At 41.7% G+C, this 11,070-nt stretch overlaps 2 protein-coding genes across 3 annotated transcripts; one reads left to right on the top strand and one right to left on the bottom strand.

Moving 5' to 3' along the window:
- Positions 1-895: 895 nt before the first annotated feature.
- On the bottom strand, positions 896-2,541 carry cts12 (cathepsin 12; the record flags this gene model as incomplete). The annotated part of the gene is made up of 6 exons (XM_079267850.1): positions 896-995; positions 1,087-1,192; positions 1,648-1,816; positions 1,922-2,143; positions 2,232-2,396; positions 2,515-2,541. 6 exons carry the CDS (start codon positions 2,539-2,541, stop codon positions 896-898), a joined length of 789 nt encoding a protein of 262 aa, XP_079123976.1.
- A 2,099-nt stretch (positions 2,542-4,640) lies between these two features.
- ankrd29 (ankyrin repeat domain 29) lies at positions 4,641-10,635 on the top strand. 2 transcript variants are annotated; one of them, XM_079266898.1, is made up of 10 exons: positions 4,641-4,766; positions 5,199-5,309; positions 6,807-6,905; positions 7,298-7,396; positions 8,524-8,622; positions 8,927-9,025; positions 9,183-9,281; positions 9,469-9,564; positions 10,325-10,423; positions 10,502-10,635. In XM_079266898.1, the coding sequence occupies exons 1-10, from the start codon at positions 4,755-4,757 to the stop codon at positions 10,583-10,585; spliced, it is 897 nt and encodes a 298-aa protein (XP_079123024.1). In that variant the 5' UTR covers positions 4,641-4,754; the 3' UTR covers positions 10,586-10,635. The 2 variants fall into 2 exon arrangements, with proteins under 2 accessions (XP_079123024.1, XP_079123025.1); XM_079266899.1 differs by lacking the exons at positions 4,641-4,766; positions 5,199-5,309 and adding an exon at positions 5,316-5,411.
- Positions 10,636-11,070: the final 435 nt, after the last annotated feature.

Here is an 11,070-nt window from a genome sequence, read left to right as displayed (position 1 = left end):
TTAAATAGTTTAATTTAAGGAGAGACACAACAGATACAACATTTAACTAATATATATCATCATGAAACTTATTCAGTTGATTATTAACATTAAGACGATTATTTTTTGTATTTCAAGATTCCTAAAATGTTCAGACATGCAAAGAAATATGTATTCATTTTGTTTTGCCAGAGGGAATGTTGGATAACTCTTTCTATTTCCCCATAAATCACAAAATACTGTCAATATAATGTAATAAAATGTAGTGTAAATGAGTCTGAATGCTATGTGAACAAACCCCTCTGTGTTAACCTTCAGCACATAGAGAGGAATGAAAGAGTGAAGTTTGGTGTCAAGATATGTTTTGTTAAATTACAGACATTTTGAAGACACTACAGGTGCATCGATAGATATCACCATCAAACGTACCCAGTCCGTTACTTACATTAGGACAATTCTTTTTTGGTGTTTCAGGTTTTAAGACGTTTTCTGTTTAAATAAGTAAATGAGGCATTATCTAACGGTAACTTTTGGTGAATTTAGGAGAAATCAACAGACACAAATAGACAAAGTAGTGAAATAAAAACTTAATTTGTATTTTGGATGTTTTCTTTCCACGAGTCTGAAAGAACACACGTCATGGAAGAAAAATAAACCAACATTTTAAAATGGAACAGTTCATGAAAAGTAGCATCAGTCTTGCAATTATTCAAATTGCACGAGATAACATTTTAGGAAGGTTAATAGCATCTCTGGTTGGTGTGTGTACTCCGTCCCTGAGAGAAGCAATGTGTTCACTGCCAAAGGTCCATAGGAGAACGAAACATCTGCAGAAAGGTTCAGCAGATAACAACGACTGATGTTGTTTTCTGAGTTTTCCCAGAAACGAACACACGACTGAAGCACTTCATCAGAATCACAGAAGCGGGTACAGAGCGTAGCTCGCGATGCCACACCTGTTTCTGCCGTCTCGGACCAGTCGCATGAAGCCGCCTTCGCCCCAACTGCTTCCCCAACTAAGAAGAAAAAACAAAGAACAATAGAAGATTCAGTGTTGGACAACATCCACGATGTTGTTTGGTATGTGGAGGGTTTATTTTTTCTGACCTGTTTTTGATGATCCAGTAGTCTTGGCCTCCTTCAGAGCCGTAGCCAACCAGCAGCACCGCGTGACTCAGATTGTTCGGGTTACAGTTTGGCTCATCGTATATTCCTGCAAAGGAAATTTCAACCTGACTTAATTCATTGGTTGGCCGCTTGGGGGCAGCGTAAACAAGCTGTAAAGAAAACTTTTTAGCTCTGTTTTGGTCTCCACCAACTGCTAATTATCTGGCTTATTAGCTTCTAAATGCTCCACTATGCTCACCGGCTAGCGTCTAACTGTCTGCCTGCTGTTTAGTGCTGGTGTGGAAGCAAGTATGAGACATAAGTATTTGAATTTTAACATCCACTATTACAGCATCGGTCATCTGGATATAAGGACTACGTGAGTAAAGGCAACTTATAGAACGGCTAGAACAGTCTGGTAAGTTCACTTCACTGTGATGCAGCCTTCAAAACAAAGAAAAGACATCACTTTCCAAAGATCATAGATCTCATATCATATTGTTGATAAAATATCTATGTCTTTCCCCAGCCCGAGTATAGAGGGAGTATTTTACAACCAACCTGAGCTGTAGAACAGGAAGCTTGAGTGATCCGCATCAATAGCTACTGTGATTGGACCGATGGTTGCCACGGCATCAGCCAGGGCCTGCTCGTCTCCTTTGGGTATGAACCTGTAGTCTTTGATGTGGGCCACTGCAAGTCTGCTGTCGTAGAAACAGGGCTGGGTGTCCTGTTGAGGGGCGAATAGAGCTGAACGTTACGACAGGCCGGACACGGAGTACATAACTGTTTCTAAGCGCTCGTTTGGAGGCGGAGCCAGCAGGTTGAGGCTCACCACCGAGGTGTATGGGTAGGCGTTTGTGGACTGCAGCCCGTTGTTGACCACGTAGTCGTAGGCGTTGGCCATCCAGGCACCGTTGCAGCCATAGGTACCATAAGATCTGGAACAGTCCACCAGGTTTTGTTCACTCAAGGACACGAGTTGACCCGTCTTCTTGTAAATTTGTCCCTCGATGGCTCCCGTAGTGCTGAAGGCCCAGCACGAGCCACAGAAACCCTGAGAAGTTCATTTAAATGAACAGTAGATTAGAAGGTGTTCATGATTCTGTATAAAAATCCTGAAAATGAATTTAGAAATGTCTTACCTGGTCTTTCACCTCAGTGACATAACCCATGCTCCTGTAGTCGACGACATAAGCATCCAACTTCTTAGCGTTGTTACGCAGCCTTCGGCCCGAGACGATCTTCCCTCTCTTCACGAATTGGGAGTCTATCATGGCGCCTTGCAAAACCTGGTACTCTTGTCTCGTCTAGAGAGCATGAAGAAGATCGTTTCACAACAATTAATGTTATTGAGCTGGCAAGACTGTTCGTAGCTAAGCCTGGGAAAAGTAATGCACTTTAATTCGTATAAACACTTCTCCTTACCAGGTCTCCGTATTTATTCATGGCCATCGTGAACGGCATCCTCCCCATGAAAAAACCTTGATTATTGTCTTCGATCATCTGCTTGTTCTCCTCCCAGATGGCCATCCTTTGCATGTCGTCCTGCATGAAATCACAGGAAGACTCAGAGTGAATCAGAGCCCTTACAGTTGGTGCTTGTACTTTAGACGTGGAGTCAGTCTCACCATGTCTTCGTAGTTTATGCCATGGCTGCTCTTCCAGATCTCCCACTCAGTCTGGGCCACCTCGTCTGACTCCGAGGCCACATGCTGTGGGCCGAACAGCAGGACGGAGAGCAGGGCGGCTCTCAGCAGGGCGCTGGCCTGCTGGACTACAAGGACAAGAGCATCACAGTGGAGTCACAGGTTTTGGTTGGACCTCAACAAATTGTAATAATCACTAAATTATTTTGGCATTTACAGCAAAAAATCAACAGCATCGGGACACTGATGTAGAATTGTAGAATTTTTGTAGTACACTGAAATTTTGATTTTTGGTCAGCAGAGGTGAGACTAAGTATTGTTTTGCAATCCTTAAATTAGTTTAATCTAGCATGCTATTCTCTCCACAACAACAGTGTTTATACTGAACAAATATAAAAGCCAATATATATACTCAGCATCTGTAGTCATGCCTCGTGACCTTTGAATTTTAAAATGCAAGGTTGTCTTTCTGATGAAAGGAACACGCTCAGGTATTTGATGAAATGAACAGCCCTGCTTACCTGGATGTGTTTTGTTCCCATGGTCTGAGAGGGACTCTGGGCAGCGACACAGCTACACACTCACCGTCAACCTTCCTTTTATAGCTTTGCAATAACTACATGCGTCCACTATACTTTCATGGATCCCTTAATCAACACCTATGCCAGCACCTGAGGAGGACATTAGTCAACAAAAATAAGATGCTTTCGCTGCTCCTCCTCCGTAATACCTCTATTATCGTTTAGAGAGAGCTAAAGCTGCAATATTGTAAATCCTTCAATCACCGGGTTATAAATGAGCACAACACCTGACATCAAACTTTCCAAAAAACAAGCTGTGGAGGAAGTACACAGATCATTTACTTCAGTAAAAATACTTCAATAAAAGTTCAGTCAAAACAGTACTTGTGTAAAAAGAAGGATACTCAGATAAATGTACTTTAAGGTAACAGTATTATCTGGTGCAGACGTGATTGTTATATTATTTGTTACAGATATAGATACCAAGAAGTCTATAAATACTAACAGAATAAAACACACTTTAATCTTCAAGAATGTGTTCATTTGAGTGATTGAATGGTGAAAGAGATTCTATGTTTAATGTTTAACATCAAGTATAAACTCTTTCAAATGTAACAAAGCATTTACAACTAAACTGCAAATGTAGCTGTTGATTGCAGTAATAGACTTGATTTATTCATTTATTTAGTCATATTGGCCGAAAGTGTCAATCCTTGTGCCAAATAAATGTAGTTTATGCAAGACACTGTCGTTTTCCATGCTTTATCTTTCTTCTATAACATGTCTTCTTTAAGACTAGAGGAAAGAAAACATCTAAAATAACCATAGGAAGGTTCACACAGAGGGGTTTGTTCACACATCACTCACACACTCATTTATACTCCATTTTATTTATAAAAACATGGAGAAAATAGATTTTTTATTTTTTTTAAATGGCTGTTGTAATTACCGTATTTTCTGATACAAAGATATTTAAAACTCCCTCTCGAAAAACCTTTGACTCTAATATGTCGAAAAAATTAAACATGAATTTTGAAGCTGGCTTCATCCAACATTTATGTTCTGGAAATGTATGCAAATTAGCACATATTTAATAAGATAATGCATAATTTGCATATTTTGATTTCTTAAATCTTTACCCCTTTTCAACTGTAGCGTCTCCACTTAAAAAGTAATTGAATTTAAAAGTAAACTATTTCAAAGCAAGATGAGTTACAGGGCTTTTAATGTGTATTAATTGAATCAGATAAATATCATGAATGCTTGTTTATTAACTGTCCCCTGGTGAGTAGCAGCGCCACCCAGCGGTCTGCTGCGTGCAGCACCGCGTGCAGATGCTCAGCTGACTGTCTGCCTGTTATTATGTCCGCGAGCGGCCGCGCCTCCAACACCCAAACACAGTGCGGCAAAACCCGGCGAGCGGCGCTCAGCAGCCTCCGCCTCGTCGCCACTGAATGAGTTCGCAGCAAGAAACATGAGTCACGAATGAGGTCTGCGGATGTCTTTCAAGGTGAACCAGCTCTTTTATTTGTCCTCCTCCCCATCCATTATCCTCTGCAGCGCGCGTGCTAGAGGGCCCTCGTGAGGAATCACACCTGCGTCCGTTCAGGGTTCATGAACGATGTGGGTTTATTTACCTGTAGGGAGAGCTGGAATTAAATACGCTGTTTACATTCAGTCTGGCTGCGCGCGCGTCTGTGTGTGCATGCGCGTGTGGGTATAAATAGGGCATCATATGGCCTTGTGTGCTCCGACTTAAATTTCATACATAAACTTGTATAGTTTGCATGTGTACTTTCATTATTCTAAAAAAAGAGATGGAAATATGTGTTTGACGCTTTAAACCTGCAGCGGACACTGTTTACAGGCTACTGCCAGTCTGAATCCTAATACCATAATGGTGGTTTAAGGTCAGTGCTTGTTGTGTGTGTTTACCCTCCAGAAGGAAACGCCCCTGGCTAACGCCGTGTTTTGGGCCGCGAGGAAGGGGAACTTGGCTCTTCTCCAGCTGCTGCTCAACAGCGGCCGCGTGGACGCGGACTGCAGAGACAGTGTACGGACGCTGCATGTCCCGGCTGCTCCGCTGCACGCTTTAACCATAACCCGCCTGTGGTAGGCAGACAGAGGGCTTCAAGCCTCACCTCTGTGGTCGCATGTGTGTAACCACTCATTTCATGTTTGGTTCGTTTTATTTTCATCATAATAAAGGGGGAGGGGTTTTAATGTGTTTCATTGGAATACAATCTGCAGAATTTTGGCGGTTTAGTCACCTGATTTAAAGGAGACACAAAGTAAAAAACGAAATGTCTCACTGCTTGTGCTGTGCATTTATCTACCAACAAACTGTGGAATATGACAGCCCAAGCAGTTTTTTGGGATCAGATTTGTGTCATGGAGGCTGATTAGAACACGGGTTGTACCATTTGTAACTTAAGTCCCACTTCTGTAACAACAGGATAAAAATCAGAGGACTAAATTCCCAAATAAAAATAAACAAAAAAACATGATATGACAGAAAAAGAGAAAGAAAAACTGTTCTGTAAACATGTGTGATGCCTCTGTCGGCTGTCAGCTAACCAAAATAAATATTCTGCTGACCCTCACACATCACTGCCATTATGAATCCAAATGTGATGTGTTCAGGCTCATGTTTTCTCACCACATGCTTTGGAGATGTAACTGCTGCAGGCCTGTCTCCCGCATCACTTTTTCGTTCCAAAAATCCATTTTGTGTCTGACGGTGGCAAACCACGACTCTGCCTGATGACGAGTCATGATTGATGCGGTGATATCAAACTTCACTGGTCATTGAAGTCGTGCCTTGTTTGAATTACTCCGTTTTCTTATTTATGTGAATTCTTGAGCACATTTAGATGTAAAAATAACGAATAAGTCATTTTTAGGCAACCAAAATGTTACAAATAACTTTCATGAAGTGAAAACACACTTTGAAAGGATTAAAGTTTTAAGACGACAACACGGACAACTCTCAGACCATGGCAGAGACCTGTCAATCACCGTGTAGCCCCGCCCTAAAGCATCCCCTGCTTTATGGTCTGTGTGACTCTAAATGGACCATAATGTACTAAATGAACATCATGCTGTATTGAAGAAGACTTGAAACTAGAGATTGAGACATAAACTCATGTTTACAATGTTTACTGAGGTAATAAATCAAGAGAGAAGTAGAGTCATTTTCTCATAGACTTCTATACAACCAGAGGAGTCGCCCCCTGGTGGACATTAGAGAGAATGCAGGTTGTAAAGCACTTCCACATCGGCTTCACTTTTCAGAACCGGAGGTTTCAGAGAGACAAAAAAAGAATGTGTTTGTTTGAAGCATGAAAGTATAAACCCAAAATACAAGTAGGAACCTGAAAATGTCCATGATATGTCTCATTTAAAGTACTATTCTGTCATATTTTCTGTGTTCAAATCATCTGCAATAAAACACATAGAAAGTAGTTATAGTTGAAAACAAGCTCCTGACTTTGTCTCATGAAGTAGATTTGTTCTTCTGCTCATTTATTGCTGCCATGTTTCTTTCCAGTATGGAACGACAGCGCTGATGGTGGCGTCCTACAGCGGCTATTATGAGTGTGCCAAAGAACTAATCATGCAGGGAGCCGACATCAACTACCAAAGAGAGGTATGACAGCAAAATAATAGCTCATTTTACCAACGGAAAGCCTTGAATCTGTAGAGACGTTACAAAGTAATCAGCAGAGACTCCAGGAAGTTCATACATACTGTTTTTCCTGTCTTTGTGCTATGCTAAGCTAACCGTATTCTGGATGTAGCTACATATTTCAGCGTACAGAAATGAGAGTGGTCATTTGCTCTCAGTGTAATCCACAAAACGGCAAACTACCCAATTAAGTAAAGCTTCTGCAAAATAATTATGAAGATGGGCAGCAAGATTAAAGTAAACTTACAGACTGCTTCTGAAGTCTAATGAGCAATAATTGAATATGGTTCCATTAAAATACAATCAACGTCAAAGTAAAATGAAGACAGCCGTATCTCTTTCAATCTTTTCAGACGGGTTCCACCGCCCTGTTCTTCGCCTCCCAGCAGGGACACAATGACGTTGTGAAGCTCCTCTTTGAATTCGGCGCCTCCACTGAATTCCAGACAAAGGTATGCAGCAGGGATGATGAATGTGAATCACAGTCTTTATAATACTGGGCGTGATGGAGACTGCAGCGATGCTGTCATCTCAGACGTGATTCATGCTGCTCTCGTGTCAAGATAAGCATGCGCGGATTATGAGACAATAAGGCCGCACCACCTCTTATGAACAAGACTCTCAGATCGTATCGTTGTTCAGCCTGTTTCTGTTGTTGTTTTGGTCTCTTTGTGGTCATTTTGTGTTTCTTCATCGGCTATTATGTTTTGTGTGTGGTTCTTGTACCCCTTTTGTAGCAGTTTGGCACATCTTTGTAGTTTTTTTGCTAATTTTTTGTCTCTTTGTAGTTGTTTTGTGTCTGTTTGTGGTCTTTTTGTGTCTCTTTGTAGTTGTGTTGTGTCTGTTTGTGGTCTTTTTGTGTCTCTTTGTAGTTGTGTTGTGTCTGTTTGTGGTCTTTTTGTGTCTCTTTGTAGTTGTTTTGTGTCTGTTTGTGGTCTTTTGTGTCTCTTTGCAGTTGTTTTGTGTCTGTTTGTGGTTGTTTTGTGTCTGTTTGTGGTATTTTTGTGTATCTTTGTAGTTGTTTTGTGTCTGTTTGTGTCTCTTTGTAGTTGTTTTGTGTCTGTTTGTGGTCTTTTTTTGTCTCTTTGTAGTTGTGTTGTGTCTGTTTGTGGTCTTTTGTGTCTCTTTGTAGTTGTTTTGTGTCTGTTTGTGGTCTTTTGTGTCTCTTTGCAGTTGTGTTGTGTCTGTTTGTGGTCTTTTTGTGTCTCTTTGTAGTTGTTTTGTGTCTGTTTGTGGTCTTTTGTGTCTCTTTGAAGTTGTTTTGTGTCTGTTTGTGGTCTTTCTGTTTCTCTTTGTTGTTCTTTTGTGTCTGGTCTTTTTGAGTCTCTTTGTATTTGTTTTGTATACGTTTGGGGTCATGTTGTGTCTCTATGCAGTCGTTTTTTCCCTTTCCCGAGTCATTGTGTGTCTCTGTGTCTTTATAATTGTTTTGTGTCTCTTTGTAGTTGTCACAACGTCACAACATATGCTGGTCAGGCTGCTTTAGACATGTTCTCTCCGCAGCATGCAACACACAGTGGTGACCTTTCGCTGTTATTCTCACTGCCAGCTTGTTTTGTTCTTGTGGTTTTTGTGCCAGGACGGTGGCACAGCTCTCACCGTCGCCTCTCAGTACGGACACTTGAAGGTGGTGGAGACCCTGTTGAAGAATGGAGCCAATGTTCACGACCAGCTGAATGTGAGCCACATCTCCAGCCTCTCCTTTAAACCTCCGTCTGTCAGGAACATGATGGTTAGTTGCAACACAATGTCCCCAGCAGCTGGAATCCAGCCTCTCAGGTTTTTTGCTGAGTCAGACACGACTGACATTTGGCAGGATTAGTGTCTGTCCTTAGGCAGGTGAAAACAACCTGACTTCACACACATATATTTATGAAATAGGAGCAATATGTTATGAATACACTTTTTAAACAGGAAACCTTTCTGACCGTTTTTAGCAATAGAAGTGGAAAAGTGTGTCAGATGAGTCTTTTGTGTTACAGGACGGTGCCACCCCTCTGTTTCTCTCCGCTCAGGAGGGTCATGTGACTGTGATTCGTCAGCTGTTGTCATCTGGTGCGAAGGTTAACCAATCGAGGGAGGTAATGCCCTCGCCTCTTCAGCATGTTTTAGAGATTTAAAGGGCTCACAGCTCCTCTTTCTCAGCCCCTCTCATGCCTGCATCCACTCTTAATATTCCTCTTTCGTTTCACCTCCTCCCTCTTTTGTCCTTTGTCTCTGCATCCATGTGTTCTCCAGGACGGCACCGCCGCCCTGTGGATGGCAGCTCAGATGGGTCACAATGAGGTGGTGAGGGTGCTACTCTTACGTGGTGCAGATCGGGACGCTGACAGACAAGTATGTCGTTCTTTTAGCATCAACAAAGCACATAAAAGTGTAGGGATTGATGATTGGTGTTAGACCATGTTATCTGCTGATGAGGACCATGTGACATAGTTGAAAACCTCAGAGCAAGTGAGTAAGAGGACCTTGAGTGGAGCTTGTTTTGTTTGATAATTCTAGGCTTTCTCTGTTGTCTATCAAGGATGGATCAACAGCGTTATTCAAAGCTGCTTATAAGGGACACAACAGCGTCATCGAGGAGCTTCTCAAGTTTTCTCCTTCAGTTGGAATTCTCAAGGTAGACGATGCTGCTGACGTTTTGATAAAGAGACGTACTCGATACTCCTCTCATGTCTGTAAGGTAAAACCTCAATGTGCCGCTTTCACACTTCGGTTTGGTTGTTCAGAGTTAGATCAGACGATTGATCTCACGTCTTTCCATTCAAAATTAAGTTCCAGCCGGCAGCCAGTTAGCTTAGCTTAGCATAAAGACTGGAAACAGGGGGAAACAGCTAGCCTGGCTCTGGCTGGCTGGCTGGCTCTCAACTTATCGTTTTTACACTTGTGTTTGTTTTTCTTCTGTGCAGATTTAAAGACATGAGGTATACCATGTTGATTAGTGAGGTGCTGGTGTTTTTGGGGCCCCTGGCCTTCACCTACAAAATGTCCCTCAAAGAGACGCATACCAACCAGGAAGAGACTCAACTCGACCACAAAGAAACATAAAACGACTACAAAGAGACAGAAAAACACCACAAAGAGACACAAAACAACAGAGAACTGCATAACGACTAAAAATCTGACACGAAACAAGCACATAAAGAGGCTGAACATCCATAAAGTCGGTGTGTGTTGCTCCTTTGTAGGAGACTTAGTGGGGCCTCTTGGGGCCCATTGTGTCATAATCTGCCCCTGAGCCTATATTTCCCAAAATATCAAGCTATTCCTTTAATATTAACCCTGCAACTCTGATAAATAGCAGGTTTATATTTGTTAATCAGTGGAGAACATAACACCTCTCCATCAGCATTAGAATCATCTTTATTTGTTGTCTCCAGAACGGCTCCACTGCGCTTCATGCTGCTGTTATGGGTGGAAATCTTCACACTGTCCTGCTGCTGCTTAGGGCCAACGCAGACCCGACGATACCCAACAAGGTGAGGCACTGAGATTAGAAAGATGAGCAGATATCTTTGATCTTATAAAAATATTTCTCGTGTGTTTTTTTTCCGCAGAATAATGAACTCCCTGCAGATCTGACGAAGAGCGATCGCATCCTCAAGGTGTTGCATCCAAAAATGTTAAATGAAGACAGTTGATGACCAACCAGAGTCCGTCCTTCATGCCTGCTTCTTCCTCACTGACTGACGATGATGAAGGGGGGGGGGGGGGGGCTAAATATAACAACAATCAAATCTACGTGTACTATATACGGTGCTTGCTTTTGATTACGACTGAAATGAAGCCATCATATGTTGAATAAATCTGGACTAAATCTGGAGCAACACAATGTGCAACCACAATGCATTTGTCTGCCATCTGCGTCATCTCCTTTACTCTGTTGTTCTACAGTATATCATATGCATTTATCTTTCTTTTACCAGGCGTTGTAAGATTTCAAGATATATTTTGCACACCTTTTATTTTGCCCTGTTTAATAGATGTAATAAAGTGTACATTTGTTATTCAATCCATTAGTGGCAGTGTGCATTTTCATTTGTGTGAGGATTAGGGATTTTATTTTGAAAAGTCACAGACGTCCTGATCAGTATTTTAATAATGAAATAGATATATGTTGGCTAAA

Source organism: Melanostigma gelatinosum, assembly GCF_949748355.1.
Source record: "Melanostigma gelatinosum genome assembly, chromosome: 4".
Taxonomy (NCBI): Eukaryota; Metazoa; Chordata; class Actinopteri; order Perciformes; family Zoarcidae; genus Melanostigma; species Melanostigma gelatinosum.
This window is presented reverse-complemented; position numbering and strand designations above follow the sequence as displayed.

Coding starts and splice junctions, on each gene's coding strand:
- ankrd29 (XM_079266898.1), top strand. Junction 9,026..9,182: donor AGGTTAACCAATCGAGGGAG/GTAATGCCCTCG, acceptor TGTGTTCTCCAG/GACGGCACCGCCGCCCTGTG. Junction 9,282..9,468: donor ATCGGGACGCTGACAGACAA/GTATGTCGTTCT, acceptor TTGTCTATCAAG/GATGGATCAACAGCGTTATT.